This window comes from Cibotium barometz, chromosome 35, assembly GCF_041138505.1.
Source record: "Cibotium barometz isolate CiBa-2024 chromosome 35, ASM4113850v1, whole genome shotgun sequence".
Lineage (NCBI taxonomy): Eukaryota > Viridiplantae > Streptophyta > Polypodiopsida > Cyatheales > Cibotiaceae > Cibotium > Cibotium barometz.
The window spans coordinates 39671276-39691993 of record NC_141080.1 but is presented as its reverse complement, the minus strand read 5'-3'; the positions used below and the strand labels follow the sequence as shown (position 1 = coordinate 39691993).

General features: G+C 40.1%; 1 protein-coding gene across 1 annotated transcript; it reads left to right on the top strand.

Moving 5' to 3' along the window:
• The first annotated feature begins 16708 nt into the window (after positions 1-16708).
• Positions 16709-20718, top strand: LOC147618438 (small COPII coat GTPase SAR1A). Its single transcript, XM_086774876.1, has 3 exons — positions 16709-16972; positions 19794-19925; positions 20064-20718. Exons 1-3 carry the CDS (start codon positions 16844-16846, stop codon positions 20382-20384), a joined length of 582 nt encoding a protein of 193 aa, XP_086631002.1. The 5' UTR covers positions 16709-16843; the 3' UTR covers positions 20385-20718.

Below are 20718 nucleotides of genomic sequence, written 5' to 3'. Positions count from 1 at the left end.
ATTTGCAGATTTCTGCTTACTAGAAGAAAAGCCAGCTTTACCTTTCCCGCTTCTCTGATTAGCAACGAAAGCTTGATCTGCGACACGCATAATATTCCTGTTTTGCCTTGACTGGTCTTCTTGCAGCAAAACAGAAACTAACTCCTCAAATGATAAGGCATTGGGATTGCCTTTCATCATCAAGCGAAGAGTGGAAGCAAAACCCTGATAAGAATCTGGTAGACCATTCAAAACAGTCTGCACAAGTGAACTGTCTGACAGGATTTCATCTGCAGAAATGAGCTGCTCTTTGAAATCCTTGATCTTTGTCAAAAAGCTATCCATAGAATCACCTTCGTTCATATGCTCACTCTCCAACTGTTTTCGGAGATAAGCAACACGAGCCTCATTTCTTGCCTGATACAATGTGGCAAGTACATCCCAAGCATCCTTAGAAGTCCTGCAGGAGCGAATATGTGGGATAATGGTACGTTTGACAGACAGCGCAATCAAGGCATGAGCCTGCGCATCTCTACCATCCCAACGAATCTGCTCTGCTGAAAGTGGTGGTTCTCGAACAGCTGCTACAGCACTTGTGCCTGCACCATCATCAACAGTACCTGTTTCTGATGTGTTTGCAGCATTCCCAGCCACAATAGGACGTGCATCAATACATATGTGTTATGCTCAAGAGAAGGGCATTGATTTTGATGAGACTTTTGCTCCCACATGTCGTATGACCACTGTTCGTAGCATCTGTGCATTAGCAGCTCATAATGGTTGGAATGTACATCAGCTGGACATAAAGACTGCGTTCTTAAATGGAGATTTGCATGAGGAGGTGTATGTATCGCAGCCTCGTGGTTTTGTTCAAAGAGGGCAGGAAAACAAAGTGTGCAGGTTAAAAAAGGCTTTATATGGTTTAAAGCAAGCTCCACGAGCTTGGTATGAAAAAATACATGCATATTTGACTGCACATGGGTTTCAGAATAGTCCAACAGAAAGCACTTTGTATGCTAAACGTGTGGATGGTGTACATCTAATCATTGCTCTCTATGTCGATGACATGCTGCTCACAGGACCAAATGAGAATCATATTGCTGATTTTAAGGCTGATTTGAATGCCTCTTTTGAGATATCAGATTTGGGGCATTTGCATCATTATTTGGGGATACAATTTAAGCAGTGTGATGGAGGTATTGCTTTGTGTCAGACAAAGTATATTGAAACATTGTTGCGGAGATTTGGCCTTGAAGACTGCAAGCCTATTGCTACTCCAATGGAGACAGGTTTGAAGTTGAGTCTTCATGATGCTGGAGATCACTTTGATGTCACACTCTATCAGACAGCTGTTGGTTGCCTCATTTATGTATGCATTACGAGGCCAGACATTCAGTTTGCAGTCTCACAGGTGAGCAGATTTATGCATAGCCCAGGCATTAAGCATTGGCAGGCAGTGAAGCGTATCTTTCGCTATTTGAGTGGTACTCGGCATCTTGGGTTGTTTTATCCCAAGGGGGGATCATTGCCGCCAGATTTACATGCTTTTTCAGATTCTGACTGGGCTGGTTGTTATGACACACGCGTGTCCACGAGTGGTTTTTGCTTCATGCTTGGAAGCTCATGCATATCATGGTTGAGCAAGAAGCAGCCTACTGTGGCCACTTCTAGTTGTGAAGCTGAGTACAGGGCAGCTTTCACAGCTACGGTTGAGTGTGTGTGGCTCAGACGCCTTATGGCTGATTTGGGTGTTGGGCAGCCATCTGCCACCACCATCTTCACTGACAGTCAGAGCGCATTGGCAGTTGCGCGGAACCCAGTGTTCCATGCTCGTACGAAGCACATTGAGGTGCACTACCATTATGTCAGGGAGAGACTCTCTGCAGGAGAGATCAGTTTGGCTTATGTGCCAACACAGGATAACCTTGCAGACCTTTTCACAAAGGCTCTGCCTCGTGAGAAGTTCGAAGCTTTTCGCAAAGCTTTGGGCTTACTCCCTTTTGTGGATTCGTCCACATAGCTAGACACTTCCCTATACATGAGTGCTAGCTCTTGTTCACCGCATCACTCCAGGGGGGATTTGTTACCATATTATAGTAGTGATGTGTGTGAACACACTTAGGACCGCCGGGGCACTTTTTCCCTCACTAGGAGGTTTTTTCCCCCGTGCATTGTATATACGCCCATTATCTTCTAGGGCTTGTAATCTTTCATTTTTGGCACTCATAATACACTACTGTGTTGTGCTCAAGCTTCCTCATCTTCTTGAAGTTGTGTGTGCATTCCTGCAACCCTAATTCCAACAATTATTATCCATTTGGGGTGGTTGGTTGGGTTCTAGTTTCTCGATTGGTCTATGTAGTGCACTAAGCGAGGAGTAGCCTCGCCAAAGTCACCATCGCTAATAAGAAGGTTTCCCCTCATCATCGAACTCGGGCTCTCTAAGCTCATGTGAGAAGCCAAAGGGAGCATCCTCATCTACAAGAGCGAGTGTGGAGCTACCGAACCACGTTGCACATAGGTATGCACTCTGTCCCTGGAAGCACCACGAATTGAAAATCATTGAGTTGTGAAGACTGTGGCATCGTTTGGAGAGGTTTGTAATTTGAAGGAAAATTCCAGGCGATGGGTTGTACCATTGACTAAGCTTTTGCCCACCATGGAAGTTGTCGATGGTGAGGCTTTGGTGCAAATGTTCTCCAGTGCATGAGTATGGATATGTACACATGGAGCAGCTACTACATTAATTTAGCCAAAGACTAGTAAGCGATAAGCTTAACAAATATATAGTGGCTATTGTGTGATATAGCTTAATCCGTGATGAGGCTAGTGAAAGTGCAGGTTCTTAAGCCGTGAGATGGAACTCCTTGAATTGTAATTCCGTGAGACGAAATTCCGTGAATGTGTAGATTTTGACCTCGTTTTTCTTTTTTTTTTAATAAGGTCATTAGTTGCAAGCATCAGCTTCTTGTGCGCTCATTTCTCACTTCCAGAGGGGTGACAAGAGCATTGTTATGATGTTATTGATGTGCTCCTAAGTCTCCGTTATTGCTTCTTTAATTTGTTTTGGAAATGATGTGGAGGTAGTAGGGAAGACTGCTGATTGTTTGCGTGAACAAACAAGCTCTTGTGTTGGTGCTGAATGCACAAGAGTGGTTGAGTGACTCGATTGCTGTTGCTTGGGCCTCCTTTTTTATCAAACTTTAGGTGAAGTTGGGGTTGAAGTCGGTGGTGAGGTTTTCTTCACATTGTTCAATTTTGGCAACCATATGATGGAATTACCATCATAGTATTTTTGTTGTTGAAGCACATACACAGGCACCCTTCTTTGATGAACACTGTAATTTGGTGGCCAATGTGCTTGGTGTTGAGGCTTCCTTCTTTGTGCAAGCTTAGGGGACTTTGTGATGCGCTTAGAGATCCAAGATTTGGTATTTCTTTGGTAGTACCCTTGTATTTGCAAGAGTGTTTTTGGTACCCACACTTGTTGCATTGGTGGAGCTCTTTGAGGAACTCGCATAGGCTTTTGTGGACGGTATTGTAGAGTATTCTTCTTCCTTAGCTTTCGAGTACTTCATTGAGGAGGAAGAGGTTTTGACTGTCGAGGTACCCAAATTTTATTGGCACCTTCATAGTAGCTACTTCTCCACCCACATTTTGATTGGCACCTTCATAGTAGCTGCTTCTCCACCCACATTTTGATACTATTAAGATATCTTGATTGTGGTTGTCATGGTTTTTGGGTGATGTGGAAGGTTTGGGACCCTCTGTGACTTTGGTTGGCGCTGAGGCTACAGGTTTGAAACTCATTGGTATTGTTGATGATGAGGTTAGAGTCTCGTGGAGTGGCTTTCGCGATGACGAGGCCTTTGAGCATGTGGTTGTCTCCTTTGGTGAGGTTTGTGGATAAAGATGCACAGGCTCCGAGGTCTTTCCTTTGAGTTCCCTATTAGAGATAGATGGTTGGGCTCTGGGAAATTCTTCAGGAATAGGTGCTGATTGTGAGGTTTTGGCATCAAACTTCGTAGGTGAGGATGGGGTTAAAGGAGTAGAGGCTTTATCGGAGTTGGTTGTTGATGCAGATGGTAGGTCATTGTGTAGAGTGGCTTTTGTGGAAGAGGCTTATATCCTTTTACGTTCACCATCATAGATATCCCATTAAAGTTGGATCCTCTTCCTCGGAGTATGGTATTGTTAACTTCTTGTCGCGTTGACCATCATGATGACTCTATCGCTAGCAAAGCACAGTGGTTCTTGGGCAACAACAGTCCATTTATGCCCCAAGATTAAATCTGCTTCCAACACATACTCAACCACAAAAAACTTGCAAGTGAGGAAGTTAGTTTCAATATACATTGCATGTTAAAGTATCCCAAACATGGCATGTTCAAGTATCCCAAACATGGCATGTTCAAGTATTGTGTAAAGGTAATCTTTACAGGATGTGCCGTGAGTGTTGGTTGACCTAACAAATCCCATAGCTCAAGGGTCATGAGATTGTGTTCTCATGTTGGATAAAGTTGTGCATGAGCTGTGGTGATTTTATTTGCAATTTCCAATCCAACCAAAATCCTAGGGATTTTTTTAGTAAGATATGTTGGAATATCCGGCTCCTGCAAGGTTTCTTCCTCCCGTAATAATAGCAATTGTACATTGCATGCAGGAGTGTTCAAGGTGACTGTTTGCATGGATTCATCTAGTAAATACAACAATTCACTTATCCAAGGTCCGCTAATGATGATATCATACTCAAGGGAATCTAGGGTGACATGAAATGTAAATTCCATATCGCCATCGATTGTTCGAGTAGTGTATCTAAAGTAACCTGGAACTTCAATGTTTTGTTTATTGGTTCCTTTTGCAAGACTATTGCTTGTCGAGGTGAGGTTAGGTTGTCCCCCACCAATGAAACCCAAGTGTCTATTGTCATGATGTTATGACTTGCTCGAGGGCTAATCAATGCGCACTTGCGTTGAACATCATTGCTTATAGGGAAATCCAACCATACCATGATAGAATCTTGAAAAGGAACCATGGGTGTTTCGGTTATTGTTTCACGTTTAGATCATGTGTCTGTTTCATATTCCCATTAACTTTCATCCTCTGTTTGGGTCTCAGCTTTTTCAAGAGTACCCAATGCGTACAATGGCACACTTGGCCCTCTGACAATTCTTAATGAGGTCTGTTTGGAAACTTGTGAATCCTCACAGTCCTGGTTTATGTAGTTCGTTATGTCCTTGTATAACTCAGGTTGAGCCATTAATGGTACAAGTGTTGATATGATGTTGGCTTTATCATGAGAGAAGAGCATTCCTCCGAATGAGGTTTTGAGAGATTGTTTTAATCTTGTAAGGGAATTATTGAATTCCATGCTTTCTGAAGCCTATAGTTCGTACAATCTATCTCAAATGACTCTTCTGTGTAGAGAGTATGTCTTCCTCCTCTTGAAAGGGAAAGCAGTACTCTTCCAAGCTTTGAATCTTGGTTGTTGTTTTAGGATTGGCATTATGAGGCTCAATCACAACCAGTGACCCTGTAAGACATTCAACCAAGCTAAGCATACTCTCCTGAGCTTGCTTTTTGAATTCCACATATGTCATATGATCATTATTATCCGTTTGGGGTGGTTGGTTGGGTTCTAGTTTCTCGATTAGTCTATGTAGTGCACTGAGCGAGGAGTAAGAACTTGTTTCATCCTCACTTAGTGATATACTAGAACTTGTTTCATTCTTTGACTTTCTTTGGTTTGTCAGTTTTTCATTATGTTTACCCATGCGACCAAATCAAATTTTCTTTTGGGTTTTTGTATCCTGTGTCGCACATATGGGTGTTGAGGTTTGTGTGGTGGTCTTTGAGGTGGATGCTTCTGCATCATGTATAGCTTTTGGCTCTTTTGTATTTATGTCCCCTTTTGGGTTTATGTCCTCTACAGGCTCCTTTTCCATGTCTTTTAACTCGACCTTGGTTTCGAGAGTTTAACTCGACCTTGGTTTCGAGAGTTTGTTGTCTTTTGTTTTTCTTGAATTTAGAAGGTTTTGTTTTCTCTTTTGGGTTCTGTTTTAAAGCATGTTCTTCTACCCATGTTGAGGTATTGTCTTTTTCTTTCCTTTTGACTATTTCTTGTGCCTTGGCTTGTAAACGTGTAAGCACATCCAATGGCACTGTGGACAATTGCCCATTTTGTACACTTAAGATGTTAAGAGTTGTATTTTGTGAGACAAGTTGCATTGAAGCAACTCGTCTTGGGCAATCTTGGAACATGTGATCTATGCCATATCGTTCACACATTCGGCAAGGTGTCAGTGACTATGGGCATGGAAGTATTCCAAACTATGCAGTCTGCCACCTTATCAGGTCCACGATAATCATAGTTGTCATGGTACAAAAATACGATACCGTACGGGGATTTTCAGTACCATATGAAATTTTAGGATACCGTACGATAAAATATGATTTTTTTATTAAAAAACACCTACAAACATAGACATTTTCAATTTGGAAGGGTGGAGTTTAAAGAAGTTGTTTCAAACCAAAATATCATTAAAAACAAGTTTGAAGTGACAAACAAAAGTACATAAAGCATAGAGTTGCGATGCGATCATGTGTTCTAGGCACAAGTACAAAAAGAGAGGGTAGAGCCAAGGCCCAAGGAGAGACTAGACAAAGGCATCACTATCAAAGCTCTCGCTGAAATCATCCTCATGAGAAGAGGACACATCAATGGCCTCGCCGAAGTCGCCATCGCTAAGAAGGTTTCCCCTCATCATCGAACTCGGGCTCTCTAAGCTCATGTGAGAAGCCAAAGGGAGCATCCTCATCTGCAAGAGCGAGTGTGGAGCTACCGAACCGTGCATCCATGGCTTCCTGCTTGCACTCCTCTGCCACTACCTCCACACCCACGACGAGTGCGAGTAGGTCGTCGATCAAACGACTCGAGCTCTCGATAGATCTCTGCATAGATCCTCTCCTCCTCATATTGCACTTTGTTTACACTCTCAAGAGTACCCCCTGTGAGCTTGAATGCATCCACATTCACCTACATTATACAATGATCAAGTGACAAGAAATGTATTAGAATTTAGTTTCAAATTTCAATAAACATTGAAGTTTGAAATTTGAATGCTTATAACTTATAACTTATAAGTTATAAGTTGTAACTTATACCTGTCTCGCTTGCCGATTCCATCTTTTGCATTGCGCACACCATGCGCAAGTTAGCACGGTAATACACTAGCCGCTCTAACTATTGCATGCTCAAATGATTGCGTAACTTTGTGTGTACAAGTGAGTCGGAACTCGAGTTTCTCTCACATGCACCTGAACAGCAATCCTGAGCTAGAATTCTCAAAGCCACCTTTGGAGGCTTGAGAGCGCATACCCAAATGTCTCCAACCAAAAAAGGGGCTTCACAAGGGATTCCCTCTTCCAACAGGTAGTAGATGCAAATGCCTAACTTGCCCATATCCTCCATGAGCAAGTCAATGCAATGGACGTCATAAGGCGTCCATACTATATGGAGGGATAGTCCTCCTTGAGAAACTTCCCCATCCGACGGCAATTTGAAGCGTTGTCGGGTGATGACTTGCACCACGTTCTCCGATCCGACCTACATGTCACAATGCACATGAATGGATGCAATGAGCATATACGGTATGAGACTTAAGTCATGATATAGCCACATATGATCATATCACATATACTAAAGCCTAAACTTTAAAGACTTGAGTGCAATTTATATAGTATATGACAATTGATCTCCTTTGCTCGCATAAGCAAACAAGCATTTGAGGTCAGTTGCTTACCCAAGCAAGAGGGATATACATAATGTCCATCCTTTAGTTGTACGAGGACGCCCGGACACTAGTGTGCCATCCTAGTTAATTGGTATCGTGGGTGACTCCACATTAAATACTGATTACCTAGTGGTATTGGCATAGCTTGAGACCACGCTTTGACAGGTGTATGTTGTTAAAGTGTAAGAAGTAGTGTCTTGCTTGATAACTATATTGTGGTCAATTAAAACAAGTGGACTATGCTTGACAACTGCACACGGCCGAAGTGAAACAAGTGGTTTATGCAACTGATATGCCAGGCTCATTGGAGTGTAACAAGTGGAACCTCACACCATGCTAGATGATAGTGATACTCTCATCATAGTGAAATAAGTGGTGAATATATACTGTGTTTGTGCCTATCAACGTATCATATTATTGGGATTAATTGTACACTGGAAAATTAATTGGGATATGTTTACAGAAATAGGTGATGAGCAATGTGTGTGTGTCACACATAAGGGATCTTGTCTATATCATATTATTTTTTATTATTTGTGATTTGATCATCCTGCGACGAGGAGCATCACCAATTTTGGTGTCGCACGAGATTTTTTTTGTTATTGTAGCATTTTCTTTTATGCAATTGAGGACAACTACTTCCTCAAACGGGAGGACTGTTATAGGTATATATTTATTCACATTTTTTATGAATTAATAAATTTATAAAAATATATTAATTATTTAATTTATGTAGGATTCAGGTTAATGGAATATGCAAGTGGGCACAAGATTAATGTATAGGTGTAAATGTGCACATAGTCATTTTATGTAACAAGGCCCACTAGCAATTTTATTTGGGCAAAGATTTTTATATGTATAAATCTTAGGAGACTTCATATGGTTAGAAATGTGTAAAGCAATACCCCAAAAGTGGGAAAAGGAAGCCCAATTTGTACGCTCACCTATTCTTAGCGCCTTGGGCTATTTTATGAAATAAAATTCTCTAAATACTCATGTTATGGAAGTGGAGCTACACGTCAAGGGGGGGGGAGATTGCACTCAATATTGTCTTGATGGTAATGTTATTTTCTTTCCTTTGGTTTTGTGTTATGGTATGTTAATTAATTTCAATTTAATTCAAGTGTTTGTTTCATTTATTTTTTGATATATTTTGTGAGTATTTAATTATTTCTTTAAGAAGATTAAATAGTCTTATGACAGTGGTATTAGAGCTTTGGTATGACAATTGATCTCCTTTGCTCGCATAAGCAAACAAGAATTTGAGGTCAGTTTCTTACCCAAGCAGGAGGGATCTTACATAATGTCCATCCTTTAGTTCTACTACGGGGACGCCCAGACACTAGTGTGCCATCCTAGTTAATTGGTATCATGGGTGACTCCACATTAAATACTGCTTACCTAGTGGTAATTGCATAGCCCTGAGACCATGCTTGACAGGTGTATGTTGTTAAAGTGTAAGAAGTAGTGTCTTGCTTGACAACTATATTGTGGTCAAGTGAAACAAGTGGACTATGCTTGACAACTGCACATGGTCGAAGTGAAACAAGTGGTTTATGCAACTGATGTGCCATGCTCATTAGAGTGTAACAAGTGGCTTGAGAGATGGCCTATGGAGGAGAGAGTGGCTTGAAAGTTGAGAGTTAAGAGAGAGCGAGAGAGGGGGGGGCTTGATGGTCACTTGAGTCTTGACTCTTGATGAGTAATGAGAGCCTTGAGAGAAGCTTAGGGGTGGGCATTTTATAGGAATCTTCAATGGCCCATGGCAATGGGCCAAGCAAAGGCCTAAACACATGTGACATGTCACATATCACATGGGCCACAAAGCAAGCCAAAAACGGTCCTTAAAACGGCTAAAAAACTACGCAAGAAATGGGCAGCGCAATGGCTATAAATGGCTAATCGTACCATACAATATCGTACCGGTAAGGTCGAGAAACAACTATGGCGACTATAGAAACACTGAAGTGTTTGATTAACTGCTTCCTGAGCAGTTTTCACCCTTTGGACTGTTTCTGTTTGGTACACGGGAGGTTTTGAGTCCATTGTGGATGAAGTGGGACACTTTTTAGAATCATGGTCAAAGATTTTACAATATATGCAGTATAAAAAAACAGGTGCCTTGTATGCACAATGAGGATTGGGATGGTCGTAGTGATTGCATTCAACACAAGGCATTTCGCTCCTCACTATTAGAGGCATTAAGGATGTTTGGTTTTGAAGGTTTACATCCTCTCTTACAAATGTTGGCTGTAAGGTTTTAAACAAGGTTGCATAAAATTCTAGGAATGTCAATTCCGAGATCAATCTTTCTTTTGGCATTGCTTCACTTGGTTTAGATGAGGAACATCTCGTAGCATGATCATCTTCTAGCATGTTGTCATCTAAACATATTGCTTCTTTACAACATTGATCAAATGTTTTCGGATTGGTTACAATGATCAAGTTGTGTAAGCTGTTATTCATCAAGCCCATCATGAAACATCTCCTCAATTAAACATCGTTTAATTTTTCCCATGACTCACAACGTGAGTCCAAGAGTTTTATTCGAAGGATAAAATCTCTAATGGATTCATTGGGTTGACGTTCAATTGAATAGAGTTCTATTACTGCACTCCATCGATCACCTTGTCTGGAAAAGCCATGTATAAAGGCTAATTTCAAGGTTTTGAAGTTGGCCTTGATCGCCGACATTAATGCGATGAACCATCAACTAGCTTTTCCCTCTAAGCATAAGTTCAACACATGTACCTTAGTGGGGCAGTTAGGATTTCCAAAGGCTTCACATCTTTGTTCAAACATTTGAATGAATTGAATAGGGTCTATTGTTCCATCATATTTATCCATAATTTTAGAAATTTGTACGGCCGTATTTTTGTATGAATCATTGAGGTCGTATGTGAGTGCTCTTGTTGGAAGAGACTTAGTGAGTCCTTGGGCCACCCCCCTTCCTAGACTAGTCAATATATCCAAGGTGTGGGCATCTAGGAAAGAGTTAGTACTTGTAGGATTTGCGGGAATGTTAGGCAAGGGACCAAAGCCTGGTTGAATCGAAGTGACAGGGGGTGTAAAACCCGATAACACGCTTGTTATAGGCATGGCCAATGGCATTGGGAGGTGAATTGGTCGCATAGATCTCAATGGCTCGAAGATGTCAGCCATTGGGTTAAGTCCTTGTGTGATCCCTGGCAATCCCTCTATCGTGGACATGTCAGAGTGTCTAAATGCTCCTTAATGAGCAATCACAGTTTTTTTTTTTGCTTTTTATACTTTCCCATAGCCCGTACAGCCTTAAGAGGCTTCGCGTACTCTTCGTTGGATCAAATGGGTGTCCGTTTGCCCTAATTACCTTAAGCATTATACGCACGTGAACCTCTGAGATATTTTTTCAAAAAGAGTGTATGCTAGGAACTTTTCAGATGGAAGAGGAAATCCTAAAACCTATTCTCCATCACTGTCTCAGGATGGAAAAAAAATTTGAGAATTTTTTTCCTGTTTCGTAGCACGTTTTTGAGAGTGTTTCAAAAGGAATTTTAAAAAACTCTGTATGAGGGAGTTGTAGTATTTTTGGAGTACTACAACTTTGTTTCCCTGAGTCGCCCGTGATTTTGTCATTTAGACCCTCAAAAAGTAGCCCGAATATGGCTCGTCTTTGTTTTCGCGCTGTTTTTTACGATTTTTCGTGGTTTTTGGGCTTTTTTATGCCTTGATTTTTGGGTCGAATTTTGAGGTTGTTGGTCAGAGGCCAAAATGGTTGATTTTGACTTCGAACGACCACGTCCAAAGTCGAAGAGCTCGATGTCAGCTTTCTGATAAGCCCTAGAGCGTCTTCATCAGATAAACGGTTTAGGAGATACGGGCCTCCAAACAGGGGTGTTTTCCAGAGTTTTTTTTCCTCGTGAACTGTTGTTTCACGCCGTCACGTGTGAACTCTGCGGACTTCACGTGGAAATTAAATTTTAATTTTTTTTTTCACGTGAACTGATGTTTCACGCCTTCACGTCGCGTGAACCGGACTTCACGTGGAAATTAAATTTTATTTTTTTTTTCGCGTGAACAGTTTCACGCCTTCACGCATGAAGCAAACTTCACGTGGAAATTAAATTTTGATTTTTTTTTGCGTGAACTGTTGTTTCACGCCTTCACGTGTGAACCGAACTTCACGTGGAAATTATATTTTGATTTTTTTTTAAACGTCATTTTTTCGTTCACGTGATTTTTTCGTTCACGTCGGATTTTTTTTTTGAGTTTAGTGGAAAATACGAATTTTGGACATTTTCCCAAAAAAGGTAAGTGGAATCAAAAAAGTCAACCTTTTAATGACACACCTTACACCCTTCATAAATAACTCCCAAACAACTCATGAGCATCTTCTCAATTGAATGCTCATTAGCCTTAATGAATTATGTAAAAAAAAGTGATTAAGAATTAATCCAAGATTAATCCTTTCACTAATCTTTCCTTTCTTTACACTAATCAAAGACTCTAATTAACCACTAATCCCTAATTAATTGACACAATTAAGCACACCATTGGATAGAGCAAGAAAAAACTAATCTTTGTGCATCAATAATTATATAAATTAATCTAAATTAGGAGATTAATTAGACTTTTAATTATAGTCTCCTCTTTAAGGTAAAATTAATTATAGTCTCCTCTTAATTAATTAGACTCTTAATTATAGTCTCCTCTTTAAGGTAAAATTAAGCTAAAAGAGTCAAATTTTTCCAATTGATTAAAAATTTGATGTGATTAGGTATTTTGATGCATCTAGATTCTCTCAAAACACTCAAAAATCCCAATTTCGACTACTCATATGATCAATTTTAGACCCCAATTAACACATTTTCTAATTTTTTAGCCTCTTGAATAAAAATAATCACCCTTAATGACAAAAACCAGTCCATTAAGAGAAATTAGTCAAATTCAAGGGTTTTTTGATGGGTTTAAGATTTTTTTTGAAAGATTAAGCTACTCCTTATGCTTGCTAACACTCTAATCCAAACAATTTCAACCAAAAACACACAATTAAACTAAAATTAATGATCTTACATCTATGTTTAAACTAAAGAGAGCTAAAATTCACTAAGATTTTTTTAATGCATTCTCTTGCATTGTTTGATGCAATGGATGCAAACTAAACCTAATACAAACTATGTGCAAGTCGTAAGAACATGAAAAACCACAAAAATAATAACAAAAACAACAAATTAATCTAAAAATTAAGTAAAAAGCATTCTTTTCAAAAACAAAAAAAAAAGGAGCTATTCTACACCAAATCTCACACAAATCACCATCAAATCCATATCTTTTTCATCGAAAACCACTAATCAAGATAATGGGCAATGGGTTATGTGTAGATTAGAGAAAAGGATGGAAAAAGGCAAGGGATGGCTCCTCAACAGCAACGCCAAAAATGTTATGGCTCACCCTAACCCTCCTTGAAACACATGCAAAAAGAGATTACCTAGTGAACCGCAAGTGTCATGTGAGAATCTTTCCAATGGCCGATCTCGTAACCCTTGAGGTCTCCAAGCTCTACAACTCCTTAAGAAGCAATTCCACCGCGTCTCCCGCGAGCGTTGTCACACCGCTGCGTTGCACTACGGGTCCTCCTCCCTCCTCTCACCTCACTTCACTCACACACACTCACTAGCATGCATTAGGGAGAGAGATTAGCAAGCGCAAGACTCGATTGCACAGTGGGAGAGTATGTTGTATCATGAGAGAAATTCACTTATATACATGGCCATAAGTGTTCACACTCACTTAAACTGTGGCCGGTTGGGCACTTTAAGCTCATAAGAGGCCTAATTCTATTACAATGACTACTCTCATAAAATATCCATGAAGTACATCACTTAGGACTTCATCCTAACTTGCTACCACATGCTCTTGAAGCGGGAATTGTCATAAATACTCCGTCACACCATTACGGGTGCCCGTCCAAGCTGTAGTTTTGGACATTATTGCTTGATATCTTGAATGTATAACCCTCTGGTGTATCTACCGTGACTCCTTGATGTAAGATAATGGTGGTAGCTCTTATTTTGTTAATCCTAGAATTGAATTAACAATAGACCTTCAACATGGAAAAAGTTCCAAAAACTCTTAAAGGAACATTTCCTACCTTCATAATACAAAGCTAAGACTCGACAACGATGGTCTACCTTCAAACAACTTAACACAGAAAATGTATCAACTTATGTGGGTAGGTTTTGGCAAACTTTATTACAAATGCAAGTAATCGAGAAGGTTCGCACCAAGGATCAAAGAAGAAAATTCATTGCATGTTTGAAACCTACAATTCGATCTGAGATAAATATGTTTTGACCACATTCTCTTAGCTTAGCTATTTCTTTAGCTTTGGATTGTGAAAAGAAAAATAATTTTTCTAAGAAAACAATGAATCCTCAAACCTCGGCATCAACATCTTTGAATCCTAAAACCTCTCCAAAATCATTTGACATATCTCTTAATGACCATACAACACAGGTATTAACACTAAGATAGATAATTCACAAAAAGCTAATAACATGATTCCAAGAAGTGCTACAGGTGTAACGAGGTTGGACACATCGTATCAAATTGTCCACGGAAGTCAAAGTTTATTTCATTAGGACTCAATATGATCGATAAAGATGAACAAGACGAATACCACGACGACTACTCAGACTCAAGGAGAGTTTTTATGCATCAAAAGTAGAACTTCTTGAAGGAACTAGCTATTCCATCTTGAATTATACTTTATGAATTTTTCACTATGTATTAATCTTGTGGTATGGGACACGAGATTAATCATGTGTGAAGGATTCCGATGCATACTTATCTCTACATCAGTGTGGGATAATTTCTGGTAGTATGGGACACTAGAATTTATTACACATAGAAGTCCTTGATATAATGTATTTTGTTAGGGAACATACTTGAATTTATATAGTATATGACAATTGAACTTCTTTGCTCACATAAGCAAACAAGCATTTGAGGTCAATTGCTTACCCAAGCAGAAGAGATGTTACATAATATCCATCATTTAGTTCTACAGGGATGCCCGGACATTAGTGTGGCATCCTAGTGAATTGGTATCATGGGTGACTCCACATTAAATACTGATTACGTATAGTGGTATTGGCATAGCTTAAGACCGCGCTTGACAGGTGTATGTTGTTAAAGTGTAAGAAGTAGTGCCTTGCTTGACAACTATATTGTGGTCAAGTGAAGCAAGTGGACTATGCTTGACTCCACATTAAATACTCATTACGTAGTGGTATTGGCATAGCTTAAGACCGCGCTTGACAGGTGTATGTTGTTAAAGTGTAAGAAGTAGTGCCTTGCTTGACAACTATATTGTGGTCAAGTGAAGCAAGTGGACTATGCTTGACAACTACAAACGGTCGAAGTAAAACAAGTGGTTTATGCAACTGATATGCCATGCTCATTGGAGTGTAACAAGTGGTAGCTCACACCACGCTAGATGATGTGTACATAGTGATACTCTCATCATAGTGAAACAAGTGGTGAATATATGTTGTGTTTGTGCCTATCAATGTATCATATTGGGATTAATTGTACACTGGACAATTAATTGGGATATGTTTACAGAAATAGGTGATGAGCAATGTGTGTGTGTCACACATAAGGGATCTTGTCTATATCATATTATTTTTTCAATACCCCAAAAGTGAGAAAAGGAAGCCCAATTTGTACGCTCACCTATTCTTAGCTCCTTGGGCTATTTTATGAAATAAAATTCTCTAAATACTCATGTCGTGGAAGTGGAGCTACACGACATGGGGGGGGAGATTGCACCCAATTTTGTCGTGATGGTGATGTTATTTTGTTTCCTTTGCTTTTGTGTTATGTTATGTTAATTAATTTCAATTTAATTCAAGTGTTTGTTTTAATTTATTTTATTTTTATGTATTTTGTGAGTATTTAATTATTTCTTCGAGAAGATTAAAGGGTCCCGTGACAATCATGTTTTTAAAAAAAGGAAGCTGATTCCTTGTTAGAGATCGGGATAGGTTAAGGAGGCTATCAACCTTGTAGCATAGGAAAGAGATGATGACAATAGCCAGGGGAAATTTGATGATAGAATGTAGAGTCTCATTAGACAAGTTGGTAAGGTTAAAGGTGCTGAGAAGAGAGCTCACAAAAGGCAGCTTTGAGAGTTGATGAGGTAGGGAGGTATGCTTAGCTCAAAGCTAAGTTGGATTTTTTTTAAGAATGAAGAGCACAAACTCGTAGGATCTTGTCCTAGTAGTACAAATTATTATAACTTATTGACATTGTACATTGTTTTATATGTGCAAGTTAATGATTAATTCCCAAGTTCAACTTAGATCTCCATGTAAGTAATTAATTATTTTTTTTGGGCAAGGAAGTTGTTACTCACACACCTGTTCATTTTACTGTTTCCTACCCCTTTTTTTAGGGCAAGGAAGTTGTTACTCACACACCCGTTCGTTTTACTTTTTCTTACCCCAGTATGGAGTGGGGGGAGGGGTAACTTTTGAATTCGCGTCCCTGTGGGTCGAGTTGTTGGTCAATTATGCCCACCCCTATCTATCTATCTATTGACCATGGACAACCAAGGAACAAGGAGAGGAGAGAAATCTTGGATTTCTAAAAAATAAGAGGAAAAAATCCCTTAGATTTGACCCTTTGTATTTCCTTCGATTTGACCCTTTGTATTTTGGCACATTGCACATTTCGCTTCTACATACCACAACAATGAGCGGGTTGAGTACTAGTTAATTACAATTTACATTTCCCTTGTATCTATTGATAGTGGTTTGTGATACTAGCCAGTTGGAAATTTGGAATTGCGTGGAAACTCGCCCATAGTCGATGGTGCCGCCCACGGTCGTGGGCGCCGGGCGGCCGACGGCCCGACCAAGTAAAGGTGTAAAGTCTAAAAAGGTCAAAGCTCGACAGCCGCCATAGCTATGGTGGTAGCTGACCGCAACAACACCCTGCAAGCATTCTACGCAACCATCTCCGTCTCCATTTCCAACTTGCCTTTCCCCGTTCTGCGGATCCTCAGTGTTTCTTGATCCGTTGCAGTCATGTTTCTCTTCGACTGGTTCTACGGCATCCTCGCCTCGCTCGGTCTATGGCAGAAGGAGGCCAAAATCCTCTTCCTCGGCCTCGATAACGCCGGGAAAACGACGCTCTTACACATGCTCAAGGACGAGGTAGGGCAATCTGCTGCTATCTCTGTGTTTAGGGTTTCTCTGTGTTCTGGTTTAGGGTTTCCATGTGTGTGTTTTCCATTGTCTGTCATGTGGTTAGGGTTTCTTTCTCCATTTGTACTTCTGTGTAGGAATTTTCGTTTCTGTTTGGCCGCTTTTGTCTAGCTTTTCATCGATTTTTTATGTTCAGGGTTTTCTTCTTTATGCAGGTTAGAGTTTTGGCTTCTAGGGATTTCCATCTTCATTTTGGTTGCGTTTCCACGTCTGTCATCACACGTTGATGTTAATGGTTTTGATTTGTTCACCCGTGCATCAAGTTTCTGCGTTCTGTAGGATCCGATTTGATTTCCTGTGCCTTTGGTAGAACCCTTGAGATCGTAGAACCTGGCAATGTAAGGCATCAGTCGTAGCATTTTGTGGGATCTTTATTTTGTAGCTTGCCTTCATCTCATGATCTTGTATTCAGATCGTCTACGGTATAATATTCCATGATTATCCACACCGTAGAACTATTTTTGGTTCTCATATGATAGTTGGTAGGTGCATGCATGAATGATTTATATTTCAATTACTGGAGTTGGAAGAGATCAGGTCCAACCAGTGGTAAATATCAGTGGCATTTACCCTCTGAGATTTCTGTGCCTCAATCCTTTTTTTCCCCCCTTTGTAGCCCTGACGTAATCTTGCTACACTTAAGCATTACACCACCAAACTAAGATCCAGTTTGGAGTCAGTCCCATGACAGTGGTGTCAATTAATTATTTCGGAGAAATACATGCTTACTTTATAATCTGAGCTCATGGACGAACTGAATTATTCTGAATTCTTGGTTTTTAAAGCGTGGTAATGCAGTTTTTTTTCTCTTAAGGAATATTTAGCTTGGTAGTTTATGACTGACATGTTATTGTGTTTGTGTACAAATTATGCTGGTCAAGATGGGAGGCATATAGATGTTTACCCTTGGAGAAGTGATAGGACTGGTTTATTTTTGAACCTGTGAAAATAAGGACATGTCTTTGTGCATAAGATCCGCATTGAGAGAGTTGTCTACTCTACGTATATATCAGGTTGATAGTCTGGAAAAGTCACTCCTCATGCTAATATTCTCCTGTCTAGTCCCCAGAGAAGTTTTCCCAGGGACAACCTCATCTTCAACGATATGTGTGGTTCTTATATTCACCTTTATTATCGGTTTTAGAAGGGAGTTTATGGCAAAATGTCTCCTTGCTCATCGGCGGAGCCTTCCCTTACTTTTTGAAGGCTCCATAGAAGTATTTAAAAGTGGTTCATGTATGTAGTTGTTCGGGACATGCCTTCTGTAGAAGGCAGTGGCAATACAAAAACAAGGAATGCAAAATTATCAGCACTACCCTATGTACATGGGAAAGGTTAAAAATGGATCTGCAGCCCTGCCACCGGGCCTTTATTGTTGTCTTTTTCCTTCACCGTTACAATCTGAGTTTCTGCTCTGCTGACAGCATTGGCTGCCTATCCAGTTGAGGACCGTAGGTGTCGTTATTTTATACAAATAATAAGAAGACTTCACACAGACCATGACATATATGGCATAGCATCAAAGACATAGGCAGTCCTAACATATAAAGTTAACCCTAACATAATGGGCTGCCAGCATCCAGTAGGTAGTAAGTGCAATCCAGAGCCTTAGTGTAACATTCAAGGTGGTTAAAAAGATTAGGTAAGATACTGTGAGTGTTTGGTGCGAAGTATGCAAAAGTATTGATCAGGATTAAGGTACATAAGAAAGTGGAAATATAAAATTTGATCTCTTTTAGAGAAAGCTGCTTGGAGGTGGCTTATAGCCCACGGGCTGGATTGATGAGGGGTTATGAGCTCATGCAATAAAGTACAGGTGAAAGTGGGCCTCAAAATATTTAAATAAAAGTTTGCATTCTTTATAGTCTAGCGAATTCCATAATAAACAGCTATGCAAACCTGCTCTTTTGAAGGTTTGAGCAGCTCTGATCAGCGTTGGTGTGATACATGGCAAGAACCTTCGGCCTTTTTATCACAAACTTTATCTATGCCAGAAAGGTGGTGAAGATCATGCCTATCCAACCAATCTTTGCCACATCCAGGTCCAGCACATGGAGTCCACACAATCTATGGGAACTTATCCTCTAGCATCCTTCCTATGGACAGAGGGTGATCCATCATATGTGATTACTTGCATGATGTTTTCCGGGTCAATCCTTAGGATTGGCTCGTGAATCTGTCTCCAAATGTACCCTCCTAGGATGACTTTCCTTGGTACAGATGCATGGATGCATGCCACACAAAAACATCGTGCCCTTACATGAGGACATCTAAATGTTTGACATTCCTCTTCTTGATATTGGTTGAGATACCCCATAAGAGCATGCAACCACACGCATCTTGCATCTTTCTCTGTTCGTAGTTCTATTGTGTGTGCAGACTCATAAGAGAGTCCCTCCCCATTGTACCCAATTTGGTTGAGGGTTTTTTAGTTAGAAGTGATTTTATTTTTCACCAGTCTGGATCAAAACAGTTTCTTAGCTTGAGCGATCCAGCTTGATTTCTGAAGCGTTTGTATGTTGAGGTTGAAGGAATTGCGAGATTGTACATCTGTATTGCAATGAATTTTACACACCCAAGATCAGAACTCGAGGGTGTTACATGTCACATTAAGGTTTCTTGCTGAGTAGGTCAATTCAAGGGAGATGAAAGGCAACCACTATATATATACTAAGCTTGTTGACATTGTTTCCAGCAATGTAGTAGAATCATTTGTTGGTAAGCTTTATGCTTTTACCTTTTAATTATCCGTTGTGTCCGTCTCTTGCAGAGATTGGCCCAGCATCAGCCAACACAATACCCTACGTCCGAAGAATTGAGCATTGGGAAGATCAAGTTCAAAGCTTTTGATTTGGGAGGTCACCAGATTGCTCGCCGTGTTTGGAAAGACTATTATGCTAAGGTAATTGACATTGAGAGTTTTTGGGATGGGAAATTAAATTTTTTATGCAAATTCAATTGCACCAAGAGTTGGATGCAAAATGAACCCTTTTTTTTTTGTAATTGTTTTTGTATTGCACCATTTTGTCATTGCTTGCAGGTTGATGGCATAGTCTATCTGGTTGATGCTGCTGACAAAGAGAGATTTGCTGAATCCAAGAAAGAACTTGATGGTCTCCTTTCAGATGATTCTTTAGCTTGTGTGCCTTTCTTAATCTTAGGGAACAAGATAGACATACCTCTTGCAGCTTCAGAGGATGAGTTGAGGTATTACTTGGGGCTTTCCAATTACACAACAGGCAAAGGGAAGGTAAATCTTGGTGACACGAATATCCGACCTATTGAAGTTTTCATGTGCAGTATTGTTAGGAAGATGGGGTATGGTGATGGTTTCAAGTGGCTATCACAATACATAAAGTGATGCTGCTGGCACTGTGTTCCTTTGTAAGTAAAGGTGAAGCTGAAACAATTATTATTTACAGATCTGAGACTTGGGGGTGTTTGTAAGGGGTTTAAGTACTGTGCTGCACTTGGAAGGGAAGAGGCTCTCTCAGATCATTTGGCATTCACAATAATGGCTTTGCTTGGGTGCGAAGTGTATCTACAGGGTAGGGGGTTAGTGGTGAGTTGGCTTAGCAACTTCTCGAGTAAAGATTTGTCTTTTCATGTTGGTATTTCAGAATATGAATGTAGAGAGAGAACTAAACTGCTACTTGTGCATTGCCATTCTTTAACGCTTTTTTTTCTTGTGAAAA

Bases quoted from the DNA above. Each gene is read 5' to 3' on its own strand.
- LOC147618438 (XM_086774876.1), top strand. From the start codon at position 16,844: ATGTTTCTCTTCGACTGGTTCTACGGCATCCTCGCCTCGCTCGGTCTA. The intron at 16,973-19,793 runs GTAGGGCAATCT...CGTCTCTTGCAG, and splicing joins TACACATGCTCAAGGACGAG to AGATTGGCCCAGCATCAGCC. The intron at 19,926-20,063 runs GTAATTGACATT...CATTGCTTGCAG, and splicing joins GGAAAGACTATTATGCTAAG to GTTGATGGCATAGTCTATCT.